Source organism: Ostrea edulis, chromosome 1, assembly GCF_947568905.1.
Source record: "Ostrea edulis chromosome 1, xbOstEdul1.1, whole genome shotgun sequence".
Classification (NCBI taxonomy): domain Eukaryota; kingdom Metazoa; phylum Mollusca; class Bivalvia; order Ostreida; family Ostreidae; genus Ostrea; species Ostrea edulis.
Window position 1 is genome coordinate 27908823 of NC_079164.1, and position 20642 is coordinate 27929464.

At 34.7% G+C, this 20642-nt stretch overlaps 1 protein-coding gene across 1 annotated transcript; it reads right to left on the minus strand.

The window, feature by feature from the left end:
- Positions 1-9245: 9245 nt before the first annotated feature.
- Positions 9246-17436, minus strand: LOC125665298 (uncharacterized). Its single transcript, XM_048897952.2, has 4 exons — positions 17245-17436; positions 14889-14993; positions 13917-14189; positions 9246-9656 (listed from the first exon to the last, which is right to left on the minus strand). Exons 1-4 carry the CDS (start codon positions 17407-17409, stop codon positions 9573-9575), a joined length of 627 nt encoding a protein of 208 aa, XP_048753909.1. The 5' UTR covers positions 17410-17436; the 3' UTR covers positions 9246-9572.
- Positions 17437-20642: the final 3206 nt, after the last annotated feature.

Sequence of the window (20642 nt, forward strand, 5' to 3'; positions counted from 1 at the left end):
AGCAGTGATCACTCGGCATTGAGAACCTTCACTGCTACGGCTCTGTGCGCTAAGCACAGATCTAAATTTGTGGTACTTCGCTTACAGATAGTGACGTCTCAATATGTGTGAAAAATTCTCGAAGGGGCGTTGACTTATCACTGATGACCGTAGTATATCTATCGTGATCATTAAAAACTGGTAGCTGATATCGATTGGTAGTAAAATATTCTCAAAAGATGTACATATCATCATTCTAGGTGGAAGTTTGAGTGGAATAACGCAACTTTTGATCTTTTAGGGATTAAATTTTCAGTGGATTTAAATAACATGATCAATCTCAACTATATACCAAAGTTAAACGATCTTAAAAAGATATATTAAATCAATGGAAACGACGAAAAATAACTCCCATTGGTAGAGTAACTGTAATTAAGACCATAATTATTCCTAAACTTGATGCTTACTTTACCTAATCCATCATCAGAAATTGTAAAAATATTCGAAGATGAAATTTATCTTTTTCTTTGGGGAAGTAAAATCCACAAAATAAAAACAATCTGTCATTCAAGATTACAGAGATGGTGGCCTTAAAATGGTGGATTATTCTGAGTTTATTTTAGCATTAAGGAAGTTAGCTCCTGAGCTTATGAGCACAACTGCGCAGGATGCTACGACTAAGTATTTACTGGTTTAATACCGATCCCATTGGTGCAAACATATTACACATCTATTACTTAATCCTATCCAGTTGAAAAAATTGTGTTAATTCAAATTTTGAAAGGGTTTTGCAAGGGCTATATTTTGTGGCGGAAGGATTGATTAATCAAAAAGTTCTAAATCTGCGTGATAATACATTTTCAGTCTCATCCAATATACGTGTATCTTCTATTTCAATACTCCCATACGTGTATTTCAGTTTTATGATTTATTATACAAGAAGTTGAGACTTGAAACTAGTTGTAATTTATTGATTTGGTTAATATATTTTGCCAAACAGAACACCTATTCTTAAAAAAGTTTAAATGAATTTACCCGATATCTTGTTTAAAAATTCAGTATTTTTGCCATTAAAAACATTTGGTCTCAAATCCCCACTTTTTAAAGTTCCATTTTAAATTCTAAGAGAAGACCTTGAAAATTATGTGAAATTTTAGAAATTGACATTACTCCTAATATGTCCTTTTAAACTCTCAAATTTGATATAATGAATTTTATCGCATATCAAGTGCAAAAAAAGTCATTATTTCCATTACTAGTATTAAACTTTTTTCATCTGTAGTGTTAGAAGACGTGATTATGTATCTATTTTATGTAATGATTGATTTGTATTGCTTATGTTGTGTTGACACCAACAGACAAATCAAGTTGAATTGAATGTTGGTTTTGTTTTCACAACTGATTTGTTTGACTTAGATAGGATTTTTTAAAGCCTCGATGCCTTAAAAAAACTTTATGTAAAACAAATTTTGTTGAATTTTCAAGTTTGAAACGGGCAGTGATGGACAGATTTTTAATAGAAAACAAAATGATGTATTCTATTGTTAATTGCCAAGAAAAATAACAAAGCTGCGGGACATGAGAAAACCGGTTTCTTCGAATAGTATTTTATATTCTTATAAAAATGGAGAGCATAATGAAATATTATTTTTCAAATAATATGTTTTATGTGATCATTTTTAACACTTAGCTAATTTGTATACTCATGACTATATGCTGTGCATACATATCATGTCGTTATGTAGTCTGTGTTATGTAATCATCTTGTTAATTTCTAATTGATCACAAGTGAAGGACATGTATCTATTTTACATGTTATGTCATCAGTAATCATAACCAATGATTTTAGCTGATTCGGAGATATATTTTTATCCACCCTCATCAGCAGCCAATGAAATAATGATTAAGTGTCACGTGATCATGTCTTTGTAATTTTTATGTGATTATAGAGGGAAATTTCAATCTTACCACCTTAATTCAAATGTAATGTGTGCCATTTCATCTTACTGTTTATCAGTTTTTACGGATTGTTTTGTACCTGCTACTATATTTGTGTTGTGTGGCAAAATTTTAAGGTGCCACCTTATTTTTCTATTTCATTATGTTTGTATTTATCAATATTTATAAAAAATTAGGAAGATCCCAATGTCATTCTTGTTTAGGTTGTCTGAGTTGTAGTTTTGATACTCGGGGGATCTCCCTATTATAGGGGTTGTAAATAAGTTGTCAACTTCTTCAATCGTCATTAACAAATGACAATTTTCAACCAACAATATGTATTCTATTGTTAATTGTCAAGAAAAATAACAACGCTGCGGGACATGAGAAAACCGGTTTCTTCGAATAGTATTTTATGTTCTTATAAAAATGGAGAGCATAAAACAAAATGATGTGCTGCTTTCCTATGGACCAATTATGCCTAGCTCTTTGATAATATTCTATAGCAACATGAAAAGATGTACATGTAAATAAGTGTATAATATTCTCATTGATAGAAAGAAAGAAACAAGTACTTCAACATAAAAATGGAATGAAGATGGATACCATTTCAATTCAAGTGAATGGAGCAAAAGTTTTGAACTACCTTTTAAAGTCACACAAGAATCAAACCTTTCTTGGTTACAGTTCCAAATTTTACATAGAATAGTTCCCACAAATCCATATCTTTATAAACTTAAGATTAAAAACTTCCCAGCATGCTGTTTCTGCAATGATGAAATTGAATCAATCGAACATCTATTTGTTGAGTGTTATTTAGTAACGGAAATTTGGAATGATATTGAAGAGTGGTTTTTTTACAAGTTTAAAATATCTGTATCTTTTGACGGAACAACAATATCATTTGGTAAATATAAGAACAAGAGTGCTTATAAAGTACAAAATTTGATAACCCTGATAGTTAAGAATCATATATTTTCAAGTAAGTATATAAACCACCCAGTGCTAAGTGCAGGGGTTTTAAAAACAATTATTGAAGAAAGAATCATGATAGATAAATTGTTATTGTTAAAATAGTGTAAATATATAGAGTTTAAAAACAACTGCCAGTGTATATGTCATTTGTTGTGATTCATGTGTATCTAACAATTTATTAAAAAATTAATTCTGCTTACTACCCCCAATGAACATGTACCCCATTATCATTAGTATGTAGATGGATATGTGATATATTGATTTGGTATAGATAATCACGATTTCAAACGATTGATTAAATATACACTGTATATTATAGGGTTATTGAACTTATATCGGTGAATATTGGCACGAGTTGGCTGTGAAATGCACGAGCTTGCGAGTGCATTTTGACAGCCAACGAGTGCCAATATTCACCTATATAAGTTCAATAACCCTTTTATTATATAGCTAAAGTATTTGGTTGTTAAGTTATATCCATTTTCACTCAAACTACTCCAAAATAGACGAGAATTCATCAATATTGGCAGTGTGCAATAACAGCATGCATTTCTTAACTGTTCAATATTTAACCCGTCATTAATGCATGAAGCAAACTGATTTTGTAAATGGGGACATCATAATTTATGTAGAGTAAAACATAAATATCAAATACCGGCTCTGTCAGATTCGGAGGACCGTCGTCTGCCATTTTGGCTTGTTTACGTCGTTACGGTAACGTCAATATTGAACGCTCATACTCGGAATGTTTCGGGCGCATACAATTTACGCAATGCAAAGTTAGCGTTCAATAAATTCTCAGGATATTGAACGCTAACATTCTCTAGATTTTACGCAGATTTTATAATAGACTATTCATTAGCTATATAATAAATATGCCCGAAACATTCCGAGTATGAGCGTTCAATATTGACGTTACCGTAACGACGTAAACAAGCCAAAATGGCAGACGACGGTCCTCCGAATCTGACAGAGCCGGTATTTGATATTTACTTAAGCAAAATGTTTTACTCTACATAAATTATGATGTTCCCATTTACAAACTCAGTTTGCTTCATGCATTGATGGCGGGTTAAATATTGAACAGTTAAGAAATGCATGCTGTTATTGCACACTGTCAATATTGATGAATTTTCGTCTATTTTGGAGTATTTTGAGTGAAAAGGGATATAATTTAACAACTAACTACTTTAGCTATATAATAAAAGGGTTATTGAACTTATATAGGTGAATATTGACACTCGTTGGCTGTCAAAATGCACTCGCAAGCTCGTGCATTTTGACAGCCAACTCGTGCCAATATTCACCAATATAAGTTCAATAACCCTATATTATTATATAGCTAATAAATAGTCAGCTATAAAATCTGCGTAAAATCTAGAGAATGTTAGCGTTCAATATCCTGAGAATTTATTGAACGCTAACTTTGCATTGCGTAAATTGTATGCGCCCGAAACATTCCGAGTATGAGCGTTCAATATTGACGTTACCGTAACGACATAAACAAGCCGAAATGGCAGACGACGGTCCTTCGAATCTGACAGAGCCGGTATTTGATATTTACTTAAGCAAAATGTTTTACTCTACATAAATTATGATGTCCCCATTTACAAAATCAGTTTGCTTCATGCATTAATGACGGGTTAAATATTGAACAGTTAAGAAATGCATGCTGTTATTGCACACTGCCAATACTGATGAATTCTCATCTATTTTGGAGTAGTTTGCGTGAAAAGGGATATGATTTAACAACTAAATACTTTAGCTATATAATAAAAGGGTTATTGAACTTATATAGGTGAATATTGGCACTCGTTGGCTGTCAAAATGCACTCGCAAGCTCGTGCATTTTGACAGCCAACTCGTGCCAATATTCACCAATATAAGTTCAATAACCCTATAATATATATGTCTTATGACGTCGAAATTTGTTTTGCTTTACTATGACGTCACAATGAACAATACGTTTCAACAGTCAGAATGTAATGACGTCTAGATTTGTTTAATGTTAACGTTCCGCTGTTTGTGACGTAACGTCGCTATGTTACTAAATGTAAAGCTTCTGAAGATTTGAAATGAAAGCGCTAAAGCTTTACTAAACGTCTTCGTGTTTCATTTTTATTTTTTACCTATATATATATTGGGTAGCTACTGTCGCCACCTTCGGATATTGATATGCATACAGATAATATCGACAAGATGATCGTGATGTATTTTTATGGAATGTTCATACCTTTATTGAGTTTCCTCTTTATAAAAGTAATACAATAGACCTGACATCGCCTTGGGAAGTCGCGCTTTTTTCGGAACCATGGATTTGCTATTTCCCTCATCCGCATTCTATTACTGCATACCATTAACAACAATGAATTTTACGCACGACTAAGATACCGCATAAGTCAATATTAGTTTCCTTTGAAACAAATTACATGCAGACAAATTCTAATTACTAATACATGGATTTGATTCTGGATGCCGTTGACTCCACTTTATGTTACAAAGTGAGAGTTCGCGCGCGAAACTTCAGGCATTTTTACAGTGGAGTTCAACATCGTGATATGTTATTTCATTATTTTTCCAATAACCTTGGGTTTCTTTTTCTGTTCAATATATATTTGGCGGAATGTTGCAAAAAAACACAATATGACCTTTTATAACTTCTTCAAATGATGATGCTGCACCGGAAATACATGTACAGAAGAGTTTGTAGCAATCGGATCGTGTGATCTATCTGGTATGAGTCTTTTGCCACAACAAATCACACACACACATTTTCGGTTAGTGTATCGAACATCCTTAAAGTGTTTTTTTTTCCAAAGAAACCTTTACAGTAGCAAGAGTTTTAAGTTGTGTGTATAATTTAGATGTACAAGAAAATTTAAATTTATGTCGGAAATTCGGAGATATTTCTATTTGAATAAATATTTCCCTCTATTTCAGGAAACATACTATTGGCATAAATGGTATTATATACAAATCAATCACGTAGCTTAAGTCACTCAAAAGTAGGCTGAATTTTTATTTCGTGATTGTAACTGAAAATGCATATAACAAAAGCATTCTAAACGAAGCGAAGTCAGACATTTTTTACTGAAAATGATTTGTTGTAAGTATGATACATTTTCTATGTTCATTTTCTCTATAACAGTGTAATTGCCCCGAGGGGATCCGGGTCAGAATAGGTCCTCAGTACCCCTTGCTTGTCGTAAAAGGCGACTATATGGGACGGTCTTTCGGATGAGACCGCAAAACCTGAGGCTCAGTGTCACAGCAGGTGTGGCACGATAAAGACCCTCCCTGCTCAAAGGCCATAAGTGCCTAGCATAGGCCTAAATTTTGCAGCCCTTCACCGACAATGGTGATGTCTCCATATGAGCGAAAAATTCTCGTTATACAATTTACAATCAATTTCTCTTCATTGTATTTTAGCAATCGATAGTTCTGCGAGTCTCATGAGGTATGCTAAAATAGGCTGTAGACGTGAAATTCACACTACCTTATAATTAACTTATGTTGAGTGCAAGTCCGCTACTAAATTGAATCCATCCAGGACTCTGACATATTCTCGGTAGTGAAGGTCGTGTCCCTGTTACATCTGACACGACTGATAGTGCTTTACCCATGCAATCGTCATAGAACAACGGGAACAAGGGCTCCACCTTCTCTTAATTTGAAAACAATAGGAACCAAAATCTTTTATAAAATATAAACTTATATATACTTATAAATATTATATTTATATATGAGGCCGAATTAACTAACACACGGACGGATTCAGAAGAAATTTGAAAACATTTCATTATAGTGACACGTGTTATAAAAATACTCCACACAACCTTCTCATGATTTTACAATGTGAATGTACAAATCACCATGCAGGCCCATCGGATCTATTTGTCACCTTAACCATGCATACAGATAAATGTACATGCAACTCATAGTAAATAGAGCAGAAGGCCTGGGTTTGAGTCCCGGTAATGGCCGGTATGGTCCTTTGAACTTTCTCCTTCCTGTTAAAATAGTAACCCTAAGTTTAACTGTAACCTTGGTCTAAGGGCCTTTAATCCCATCCGTCTTTAAACAGTAAACAACTTAGCGTAGCGTGGTAGGGTTAGGACTAGGGTCACAATTAAGCCCTATAAGATGAACAGGAACCGCTCGGTTTTGAGTTAGGAGTAGAGTACACATATACGTATATATGCATATTTTCAGTCAAGTCCAATTTCCCCCACCTCCAGGTCATTCATTTGTACACCTTGTAGTCTTTATTCATCGTGTATTTATGTACAATGCAGAGTTCTATAATGTCTAACTGTAAAATTCAAATAGCACGCATGGTTTCTAGCTTGAACAATTCCAGACATTTCACTTTATTGATTATACATTGTACTAGGAAGTGCAAATCGTACATTACTTCTACACGGGTCATTAATTCACATCTCTTACAGCACTTCCTGTACTTTTAAAAGAATATTTAGCTCTCTAGCTTTCTCTCTCTCTCTCTCTCTCTCTCTCTCTCTCTCTCTCTCTCTCTCTCTCTCTCTCTCTCTCTCCCCCCCCCCCCCCTCGCTCTCCCTGCCTGGGTTGAACTCACGACCCGCGGAACCAATTCTCCTAGCAGTGTGTGCTCAGCGCTAGACCGCTCGACCATTTAGGCAAGTAAAAAAAAACCATGCATTTGATGACAATGGAATTTTCGCAAGTTGACGAGCCGGGGATGTTTTGTAAACACACCAAGTCTACATATTGCAAAAAATATATTTCTCTATTGAAAAACGAACATTTCAAAGATGCGAGAGAAATTACAGATCTATTGTGTAATTCAATTTAATTAACGTTAGAGAGGGTCGAGGTAAGAAGTCGGAGGGGTGGGGGGTCACGCCACTTGATATATCATTATTTCTTTTTTGTTATTAACCTGACGACACAATTTCATTTCATTTTGTCATTAACTTAACGTCATAATATGAAATAAAGCAAATAGCACATATTTCAATTTAGTAATATCCTCACTGCTTAGTTCCAACATTTCAACACTACTGCCAAAGTATTCATAGTCCTTTAGCCCTTAGAAAGCGTCCAAAACGACCACAGTTCTCCGTTGCACTCGCTGCTTCAGTGAACACAGATCGCCGTTACAACGTTTCGCAGATCTATCATCCTCTCTCTTCCTCTTTCTCTCTGATTACTCTCTACATAAAAGTAATAGTGTGCCGTGGCGGATTTAAGGGGACGCAGTCGGCGCCCCCCCCCCCTAAAATTTTCAAATTTAAGGTAAATTGTGGTATCTTGTTTAGAAAAATGTACTAAACGATAAAAGAAGCAATAATTTCTTCCACTTACGGAGAAATGAATGACAAAATCTTTTTGATTTCTTGAATTACTTTCAACCCGATTGTGGTCCATGTTCACCAAAATTTATATGAGGATAAACATTTTTTTTCCTAGAAAATAGTATTAAAAGTTTTGTAAGGATTGAATTCAACAAGCCATTTCTTAGACTGTTCATCTATATGTTCTAAATCGTTTGTAAGTGATTGCGTAATACTTGCGATATCATTATTTATAACAGCGTATAGTAAAGTATCTGTAGGTAGTCTTATTATACAAATATCACTAATATTTTAAGAAAGAATAAATAGCAGGGGTCTCAATACAGAGCCTTGGGGAACACCAGTATTGACTGTTTCCGTATTAGATGTAAAATCATCAATTACAACTATTTGCTGTCCGTTTAACAGATAATTCTCAATCCAACCTAAAATGTTACGACCAATACCATGATTTTGTAGTTTAAATAATAGGTCATTATGCCAAACTTTGTCAAATGCTTCAGAACTGTCACAAAAATGAATCTTATGCCAATTGTTAGGCCGTTCTTGGCACACTGATACTGACTACAGATTACTCCATTTATCTGATCAAGATATAGGGCTCACGGCGAGTATGACCGGTCGACAGGGGATGCTTACTCCTCCTAGGCATCTGATCTAACCTCAGTATATCCAGGTGTCTGTGTTTGCCCAACTCTATTTTGTATTCCTTATAGGAGTTATGAGATTGATCACTGTTATCTTCACCTTTTCCTTATAAAAAAAAAACCTAGCGCAAACATCCGTGCAAATCGGTAAATAGCTAATATACAGCAAATGTTCATTGTTGATTATGTATGTCTGACTTTGAAAATAAAGATTGTTATTATTATTTTCATCTTTACCTTTGTCAAAACTTGAAATAATAGTATTATATGTTTCCAAACGTTGATTAACAGAAGAGTCTACAGGCTGAAAACAAATTGATATTTGTAAAATATTTTATTATTAGTCAATATACAACCAACCATTATATACGAAGCAACATACACGTTGGAGAAAGTGGAAATTCACATAAACATGTACTAACGAACTGTCAATTGAAGATAGAAATCGATTGAGCATAAACACGATGAAAACACCTGATCTTCTCAAATGTAGGTTTTCAGCTGTGAGTAACGGGTTATAACAGAAAACACGTGTTGTGGGTTTACTTTATACATTATATATTGAAGCTTTATGCTTTTCCTTCATCAAACGTCACATAGCGTACATGTGACCATTCAATATAAACAAAGGGAAACAATTTGATCACTTTAATTAAGCAACATGTGAACAGGTAGCAATCTTCTTTATAACTCCAGAGTTTTAACTGCTCTTGGTGAAGGTAACCATTGTCCCACCTCTCATCGCTATCCTCCCGCTGGGTAAGCACTCACCTTCGTATACAACCTACAAAATATAGCAACAACTAGTTATAGCAATATATGTATTAAAAGACGTCAAAATGTAGCAACATTTAGCTATAGCAATATATGTATTAAAAGACGTCAAAATGTAGCAGCAACTAGCTATAGCAATATGTAGATCAACATCCGTCAAAATATAGCAACAACTACATATGTAGCTATAGCAATAATATCAATCAACACACGTCAAAATTAAAATGAGATCACGAAAATTCCCAAGAAAAATAACTAAGCTTCGGGACTGAGGAAACCAGTTTCTTCAATAGTATTTTATATTTTTATAAAAATGGAGAACATAAATATGATTTATATCCACAATACTGTCATACTTGCTCAATACAAAGTGCTCTATGAACATTTGGTGGTCTTCAGAAACAAGATACTGCCTATTTTTATCAATCTTTTCCCGACGTTACGTTACTGATGGATTCGAATCACTGCGTATTTTAATTACTACGGATTTGAATATACTTATCAAAATTTGAGAGAGACTATGAATTCCAATAAAAAAAAATTTTTGTTGACATTTACAGGCATTTTTTTTTTAAAAATAATTAAAGCCAGAAGTGGTCTACAATGGATTTAGGGTATCAAAATAAAAAAAAACCAAAATACCTTAATGAGTTAGAAATAAGTTTTTAAAAGTGCATTTTAACATGGATCGATGACGTTCAAACACGAGTGACTTAAAGCAGGCCTGTTTTAAGACAGGTGATAAACGACTTTAATGAATTAAGAGATTTGCTTCGTAATTGTTCTACATAAGAGTAGCGGTTTGCCAGTTCTACTGGAAGAAGTTTTATTTTCTCTTACTGGACAATTGTTTAGCGCCATCCATGGAAAGTCTTAGTAAAGTTAACAATTCGAAAGACACCAGCTGAGTTTGAAATCTACTTTATCATTCAACTTTTTAAATTATATATGTATATCAAAATATCACTGATATTGTATATCTTAGTATTTAAAACATTTTGCCTCTGATATCTTTACGAATTGTAATGATAGTCATTTCCGTATGAATGTAATACACGTGTGAACAATTAATGTGTGTATGAATCTTGATAAATATAGTACGGTCTATTTTAGTGGCTGGGAATTTCGACTGAAATATAAACCAACACACATTGGCTAATGCACTTCATGAAGTCTGCTGGCGTGGGGCGTCACAGTTTATGCTCTCGTGTATTTTCAAAAATGAATTTTATTTTTTCAATGTATAAAATATATTCTTCAAAAGTTTCTTTTTTAGTACCATAGTTTTAACATTTGTAATGGAGTTTAGGACATATGAATTTGGAATAGTCCTGTCTATTTCTGCAAGTGTGTATTTGATAAAGCAGTATTGGTTTATTTTCTAAAAATCACAAATGAATACAGTGGGCAGTATGACATCCAATAAAACTAATGCGCGAAAATGTAATGGGAAATTCCATTAAAATATAAATCATAATACCGATCATCGTGGATACCACATGATACGAACCGGTAATAGGCAGAGAGCGAGCTTAAGTACGTGGTGAAGTTTTATCAATTAATGTTAATCGATACTACTCGATTAGCCGTAAAATGACGTATCCTTAACCTGATCTGCTAGCGTAATCTATTGGGAGAATCTATATATGGGTGCTTGCGACAGAAATACAAGAAGAAAGACATCTATGCAATTTTTGGCAACAATGTTAGCTCTGAAACCAATTGGTAGAGAATAAAGATTGTAAAATAGGTTAGGTTTCTTTATCTAACTGGCGTAATGACCACTGTAATAACTCTCGATGTCTTAGACCAAAATATATTTTATTTTGATGAAGAAGGTAAGTTTTCTAATATGATTTATGCTTTCTAAGCATGGTATTGTAATCCTATGATATAATATCACAAATTGTTGGATTCTCTCAGATTAGGACTGTGTGTCCATATTTTAAAATCTTATTCCTTTCTGCAACTACTATATTTTGAAATATAATGAAAGCAGAACTTTAAAAGAATGACGGTTTCTTTTCAGTAGACTGATAAACGACGACAAACGATAAAATTTGACTTACAAGAAATGGAACGACATTGGTGGCAAACTTATTCATATTTTCGTGACTTAAGAATTGAAGTTTCAAAACAACAATTGAAATCTTAAATATTGCACTAGAATTTTCACTCCTTTGCCAATTTAAGACCTTATCATTACAGTGTATATAGTTTTACGTAATAATTATTTTTGTGCTCGAACTAAAGGATACTTTTGAGATTTATAACGATGCCATCTATCTGGGATTTTGTTTGTTTGTTTGAAAGAGCACATAAAGTAGAGCATGAGGAATCTGGTGATAAGGTAAATGTTAGAAGATTGTAATTTCGATGTTTTACAATTCTTTCTGTGTTCTTTGTTAACTGATTATATGTTTGGGGTGGAGCTACTTAGGATATTTTACACGGTGTTAATATCTATCTATAATATTTATCTTGGGGGTGTGATCCAAGGTTTTGAAATTTTCTAAACACGATGAAATGATAAATCATATCTCAAGGCGCTGAGAATTCCATGTTTTCCGACTAATTTTCCGATTTTGCTACTTACGCAATCACACTGCTGTATAACACTATCTTCCTAGTCTATGTTTTTATAGTGTAATGTCTTTGAGATGGACCTCTAGCAGTGTTAATCTCTGAATTAATACTTCAGTGATATTTGATCGTTATACCATTATGTCACAAATATACTACACTATACAATCTGCCCTTGCGGTGTGACATCAGGAGTTGGTTTAGTTTATTAAGGTCTCTGAATGCATAAATCATGAGTGAACTCGGAAAAATGTTCAGCATAAATATTATGGTTACAAAGTGTTCTGTCAATTTCTCATATTTGTTTAGATTCAAAGCATTTGTCATTTCTTCATGGTGGCATATTGTTTGAATGATAAATTCTGTCATAAGATGAAAGTCTTGGGTGCTGAACTGAAAGTAGGCAAACGTCTTGTTTGGCAACACTTTACATTCATAAACACATGAATCCTGTATACAAGCACTCACATCAACAAATACATGTATTTACATTCCCATTGTTTTTGCCTTGGATATCTTCATAGACATTTCGTCATGAGTGCGATGCAGTTGTGAACAATGCGCGTATGAATCTTGATAAATATAGTACGTCTATTTTAACGGTTGGGAATTCCGACAGAAATGAAAGTAGAGTATGAATATAAAAAAAAATTATTTTTGAAAATGCACGAGGTATGAATTGCGACGCTTCATGTCGGAATATTTCATGGAGCGTGTTATTCTCGTTTTTGAAATACATGCGTGCAAGCAACTGCTACACGTCTGAAACCCCGTCATGTTTTTCATGAAGCGCGCGGAAAGAAGCATGCTGGCATGAATCGTCGCTCTTCATATTCTACCGCATTTTCAAAAAAAAAAATAAAAATGTCTTAATTGCATGATATCCTGCTAAAAGGAGCATACGGTACTCATTGTTCAAAATACATTATTTCTAGGATTCCAAATTTTTACTATAATATCAGTCATTGAATGAGATTTTTGTTGTTGTTGTTGTTGCTTACACTGTATCGTGTTGGCATTTTCTATTCTTAACCCATAATTGCAAACAGAAGTACTAAATGCTGCACGAGTCTGATTTGGGCCTTCTAGTAATTTAGATGTTTTTGATGCGACTGCACAACTTACAAATATAGGTCATTTAAAGACAACTACTGGCGATTAAACTCTGACCTAATAAATGCTCGCCTTCATTTTTCCTGGATCTAAGACTTTTGATGAATTCCTCTCTACAAGCAATTTCAAGATCGACTTTGTAGACAAGATATGAACCTTTTAAAGACACGCCATTGATAAAAAAAAAACAAAAAACCGTAATTCTGTTCACAAAAACACAAAGTGTTTTCCAATATAAGAAAAAACTACTAAATTTGAAGTTTTTGGTGAAAAAATAAACCAAACACACGAACGAAAAAGGAAACGACAGCAAACGAATAAACTACTTCTTTCTTCTTCTGGGGGGGGGGGGGGGGTATCAAATTACATGCAAGAAATTTTCTCGAAATTGGTCGTAAACACCATTACAGTTTTACTACATAACGTTTAAAAAAGATCTCTCAAAATTTCAGATAACGGAATTTTCTCTTTTTGAGTGACCAAGTATATATTTCTTTATTCTAGTTACAACGGAAGTTGTGATTATGGAATGGAAATCATTATCTATGCAAATAGATAAACCGAGTTGTCTTACCCTGCCTCTTCTCCTGACGATTTTTATTATCCATTTGTTATTCCTGCCGGCGGGAAGGCCCGGGACATTCACAACAGTATAACAGTTCCTACTGACAGACTCGACCTCCATTTGATACGGGTTTTGTATACACGGATGTTCTACACCAAAACGAATGCTGGCCTGGGCTATTGCGTTATACAGAGACATGCCCGGCGATAACGCGACGTCTGTCTGAAACAGCGGGCCATCAGAATCACCCGTCCTCCCGTCAATTATCACATGCACATATGGCTACAAGAGAAAAGAAAATTTGGTAGATAGATGTTTAAATACGCGGAATCCGATAAATACAGGTTGATGCCAATATATGTATATAAGAGACTCCTCATTACAGTAAAACATGGTTATAACGAACCTCCAGGATCAGCGAAAAAACAGTTTGTTACAACCAAACTTAATCATTTCCCGTAAAATTTTCGCTATTTTCCCCATATATTGTCATTATATTAGGAAAAAATACCACTTTGTAAAAAGTGTGAATTTGTTAAAAGTTTTTTTCGTAATAAGCGTGTCTTACTGTATAAGAATGGTACAGTTATATACTGAATATTACAGTTTTTATTTTCTTCACCAAAAACGAGAAGGAAAATTCTTTGGGTATATTCTTATAATGTACAGTTGCTTGTCTATATTTTGTTTTGATTAAGAAAAAGCGCGCTTTTAGAGAAAAATATACATTGCAGGTTATTTGTTGAGCAGGAGACATTAGATGGACAATTCCTAAGATTAAATTAGATTTTGTTTCGTCACAATCATACATACTGATAAATATATTCTCAGAGTATAGGGGATATCTGTTTTAAAAATGAGTCCCAATCGTTTTTGAAAGACTTCACAGAATAATTAACGATGTCTGTACATAGAGGGCAGTCTGGTTTAAAATGAAACAGACTCGGTTTGGATGCAAGAATTGTTTAACATTGTACTAACCCGATAGTCCAAAAGAGAGCCTCGAGTTTTCTTATCAACTAGCTGTGATTTTTCGTCTCCTACTTCATAATTTTGTTTGCTCTTACTTCTTGTGAGTAGAATTTGCTGCAAAAAATATAGATATAAAGAGAAGCCTGGCACACTGCTAGGTTTTCAAAAGATGATATGACTGATACACCATTCACTAATGTAAAGGATGTTACTATCACATGTCTCCCTACTTACGAAAAGAAATAATACGGAGAAACGCATTTGGAATATAAACTTATGAAGTGTAACTAATGCCTTTATGCCTGTTTTTGTGTTGTTGCAAATCCCAAGACGTGCAGAAAGCGTGATGTTCGTGACATGAATAGACATTTCCTAAATCTAGGGTGGCATCTTTTACCATTGGCAACTGTCAATTATACTTACTTAAACGATAGCTGACAGATAATATTAACATAGGTGTCTTTTCAACACTTTGCTTTCAATATGCATTGTTGTTATTGAACTATACACTACCATGTGATTTCATAACATCGGCTTCTCTTGGACATCATCAAATGACGAGAAACACGTCGTTTAGTATTTGTTTACTGTATTGCGGAGGACAACAGTGCCAACATATTTTTACAGCCAAAACGAAAAACAGTTTCATAATATGTATCAGACTGAATGATTTCATAGTGCTTTACCTAGAGTTTTTGTTTCATAAAATGGTAAAGGAGGCTTCTAATTTTAACTTTCACACTGTGTGTAACAGGGCTATATATGGACCTCAGATTACATGGTGTTTTATAAAACTGAAGAATGAAGCTTGTGGTTTTTATTCCATCAAGTTTCAACTTTGTTATTTTTACTGTGTGTGTGTGTGTGTGTGTATATATATATATATATATATATATATATATATATATATATATATATATATACACGTGAAATACATGTATTACACTGTTAACACTCTTTGTAATATAGAAATTTCCCAGTTTAGTTATCTAGACTATTTGAAAATAAATTCATCACTTTAAAAACGATGGATATTTTCTTTAAAAAATAATCATCAAGAATATAAAATAAATCAGTTAACAAGATATCAAGACATGCAAGCACTCACATACCAATGATTTCTTAATTCGATATGGCGTAAAATCATAGCAGGGAACGTTATATATATATATCCTTGTCAATTTCATGAAATAATGCTTCGTTAATGTTATAATAAAAAAAATGATGGAAATCCCTGTTGAGGAACATATAAACAAAGATTTAAACAAAACATCCAACAATTTTGCATCACATTGTATATCAGATTACCGGAACAAATTTTATTTTTACATGTTTCAAATTTTGTCAAATTCGCCATAAAAACCAAACGACATACTTTTCTTGATTTCATTCATTCAAGGTACGCTGAAAGTTTGTGTAAAATATCTGTTTAATTTTGAATTTGAAGGTGGGAAACGTAATCATTATCATGAGAAAAGTCCAGGGGGGGGGGGGGGGTTCGGAGTTAAGGAGGTATAATACATCGTCATAATGGCTGACTTACTTTTGAGACATGAATGAAAATATAAATATCAGCAATATTTGTATATTCCTTTTAAATGTGATAGCCTAGCTGGGTAGTCCGGAAGTTAACAAGTCGACTGCTGGTCCGTTAGAGTCTAGGAGGGCTTTTAATTTTTTCGGATTACTTTCAACTAAAACTGATTTTTAACTAAATAAGGTAAATCTGAAAGTCTTCAATTTCAAAGTATTATTGTATATATCCTCTATTTTCCATTTATATCAGATTTCTCTGGCGTGTAATTTCTCATTAACAGGAACTAATACAAAATCAACTCCATCCGATTCTCTTTATAAAGTGAAAGAAAAGCAAGAAAATAGATGATATTGCAGACACACACATCTGCTTCTAAATATTTCCTCTCTACAACCGTTGCTGCGTCGCTCACACGTAAGGATCACAACGATTTTTAATTCTAATTTGAATTTCATTAAAGTATAGAAATGTTTTCACTGACAAAATTTCGCTAAACCGGTTTGCAGAAATTTAGCACATGATCACATATTTGCCAAGATTTCAAACATGGTAGAAGCAAATGTCAAACTAAACGTTACGTATCTATAATCGTTGTAAGTTTTAAAACACCGAAAAACAAATTATCACAATTTTAGTAATATATTTAGGTCTATACTTTGAAAATCCTGACAATATTCTTTCATTTGAAAAATAGACTAGCTGAATTCCTTGAACATGGTGTGTTGAAGTTTATTGCAAAATGAATGGACCTAAACTTACTTTCAATATTGTATTGATGATATATAACATTTTGTACCGTAAATATTTCGTACCTTTAACAGTTCTTACCTTTGCTAATGAAGCGCCGTTACTGCTAATTCCATTTTGTGAATTTCCAATGTACTGCGCCAAGATAATGTGTTTTAATTTATAAGAAGATGTCAATTTTGCACTACTAATTAATATATTGAATAATATAAAAAGACATTCAATCTTATCGATGTGTAAATTCATTCTTCAAATGATTTTGTTTCTATAACTATGGTATTGAAGTCTTGAATTCTTTTATATAAATACCTTCCATGAATATGAATGGACAAAAGTTGCTGATCAATACACGCCTACCACATTTGTTTCTGAATTTATGAATGAAACACAACACCGCTGGGCGCTACAAGTGGCTAATAGTTCCGATGACATCTGTGAATCTTGATCTTGAACAAAGTGGTGCTTTGTTCTTCATCGACGGACAAGGAAAAGGGAAGCCCTGATACAAATAGAGATCATCATAAGATCAATATCGATTGATTAAATCGATGTAAATTTATCAAGACGAGATCATCTTCCTTAAATTGGGTGGCATTCCCTTTTAATTGTCTATCCCCTTCTATTTGTGCGAGTTGTATTTCCTTGAAAATCAATCCATGGAAATGCGCACAGAACTTTGGACATAGAATACTATGGCACGACAGAAGTACATGTATATCAGGCTCTCAGCTTGACCATCTCAAACAACATTTCAATAACATATCAATGTACATGATCAAATTACAAGGCCTTCCATTTCTGTGTTCTGCTTAAACTACAGTGCATTTTCTGTATTTTTGTATTGATATTGAAGAGAATTCACACTTTCAAATACCACGACACCTAATACGATTTTCCTCAAATATATATGCACCGAGAGTTTGAAGCTAATCTTTTTTGGGGAACAATTACATGCTAAATTTGTATCTTAATTCTTATCTTTTCATATAAATCACCGGATTTTAACATAATTAGTCGATTTGATTGTTTATATTCGTCTTTGCATCAGAGACCCCACCACGAACCGCAGAAGTTTGGAGCGTTAATGACACTCTGGCAAAGGAAAACAATATAATTACTAAAGTTTGATATAGGTAATCAATGCTAAACCCTGATTAGTCTGTTCAAGAGTACTATTCTTTATGGCAGATGCTAAAATACGAGTTTTCGACTGAGTAAGAGTTCTGCAATAAAGTGTTCATCATTAATTTCTGATTCGATGCATATCCTAGTGGTATAGTCAATTTCAATACAGATTAGCGGTCATATAGACTAGCGTTACCAGCGTTTATACAGAACAAAGTTACCAGTATTCATACGGGCCAGAGTCATATCTATATGCATACAGACCAGTGTCCATACAAATCAGCGCTCATACAGACCAGCGTCCATTCAAATCAGCGTTCATACAGACCAGCGTCCATACAAATCAGCGTTATCAGCGTTCATACAGACCAGCGTCCATACAAATCAGCGTTCATACAGACCAGCGTCCATTCAAATCAGCGTTCATACAGACCAGTGTCAATATAAATCAGCGTTATCAGTGTCCATACAAATCAGCGTTATCAGTGTCCATACAAATCAGCGTTCATACAGACCAGGGTTACCATTATCACTACAGACCAGCGTTATGATTATTCATACATATTAGCGTTATCAGTATTCATACCGACCACCTTTTACACAGAATAGCGTTAACAGAGACGATTATTAACAGAGACTAACGTTAACATTGTTCAAAGATATTAATATTACCAGGGTCCATACAGAGTAGCGTTACCAGCGTCCATACAGAGTAGTGTTACCAGTGTCCATACAGAGTAACGTTACCAGTGTCCATACAGAGTAGCGTTACCAGTGTCCATACAGAGTAGTGTTACCAGCGTCCATACAGAGTAACGTTACCAGTGTCCATACAGAGTAGCGTTACCAGTGTCCATACAGAGTAGTGTTACCAGCGTCCATACAGAGTAGTGTTACCAGTGTCCATACAGAGTAACGTTACCAGTGTCCATACAGAGTAGCGTTACCAGTGTCCATACAGAGTAGCGTTACCAGTGTCCATACAGAGTAACGTTACCAGTGTCCATACAGAGTAACGTTACCAGTGTCCATACAGAGTAGCGTTACCAGTGTCCATACAGAGTAGCGTTACCAGTGTCCATACAGAGTAGAGTTGCCAGTGTCCATACAGAGTAGCGTTACCAGTGTCCATACAGAGTAACGTTATCAGCATCCATACAGAGTAACGTTACCAGTGTCCATACAGAGTAGGGTTACCAGCGTCCATACATAGTAGCGTTACCAGCGTCCATACAGAGTAACGTTATCAGCATCCATACAGAGTAGTGTTACCAGCGTCCATACAGAGTAGCGTTACCAGCGTCCATACAGAGTAACGTTACCAGTGTCCATACAGAGTAGTGTTACCAGTGTCCATACAGAGTAACGTTATCAGCATCCATACAGAGTAACGTTACCAGTGTCCATACAGAGTAGTGTTACCAGTGTCCATACAGAGTAACGTTATCAGCATCCATACAGAGTAACGTTACCAGTGTCCATACAGAGTAGTGTTACCAGTGTCCATACAGAGTAACGTTATCAGCATCCATACAGAGTAACGTTACCAGTGTCCATACAGAGTAACGTTACCAGTGTCCATACAGAGTAGCGTTACCAGTGTCCATACAGAGTAGAGTTGCCAGTGTCCATACAGAGTAGTGTTACCAGTGTCCATACAGAGTAACGTTATCAGCATCCATACAGAGTAACGTTACCAGTGTCCATACAGAGTAGTGTTACCAGTGTCCATACAGAGTAACGTTATCAGCATCCATACAGAGTAACGTTACCAGTGTCCATACAGAGTAGCGTTACCAGCGTCCATACAGAGTAACGTTACCAGTGTCCATAGAGAGTAGCGTTACCAGCGTCCATACAGAGTAGTGTTACCAGTGGCCATACAGAGTAGTGTTACCAGTGTCCATACAGAATAGCGTTACCAGTGTCCATACAGAGTAACGTTACCAGGGTCCATACAGAATAGCGCTACCAGTGTCCATACAGAGTAGTGTTACCAGTGTCCATACAGAGTAGCGTTACCAGTGTCCATACAGAGTAACGTTACCAGTGTCCATACAGAGTAGCGTTACCAGGATCCATAGAGAATAGCGCTACCAGCATCCATACAGAGTAACGTTACCAGTGTCCATACAGAGTAGCGTTACCAGTGTCCATACAGAGTAGCGTTACCAGGGTCCATACAGAATAGCGCTACCAGCATCCATACAGAGTAACGTTACCAGGGTCCATACAGAGTAACGTTACCAGTGTCCATACAGAGTAACGTTACCAGTGTCCATACAGAGTAGTGTTACCAGTGTCCATACAGAGTAACGTTATCAGCATCCATACAGAGTAGTGTTACCAGTGTC

Excerpts from the sequence above, each read along its gene's own strand:
- LOC125665298 (XM_048897952.2), bottom strand. The coding sequence starts at position 17,409 with ATGAATTTACACATCGATAAGATTGAATGTCTTTTTATATTATTCAAT. Across the intron at positions 14,994-17,244 it reads ACGGCGCTTCATTAGCAAAG|CAAATTCTACTCACAAGAAG; the intron begins GTAAGAACTGTT and ends TATTTTTTGCAG. Across the intron at positions 9,657-13,916 it reads TCGTCAGGAGAAGAGGCAGG|GTTGTATACGAAGGTGAGTG; the intron begins GTAAGACAACTC and ends TATATTTTGTAG.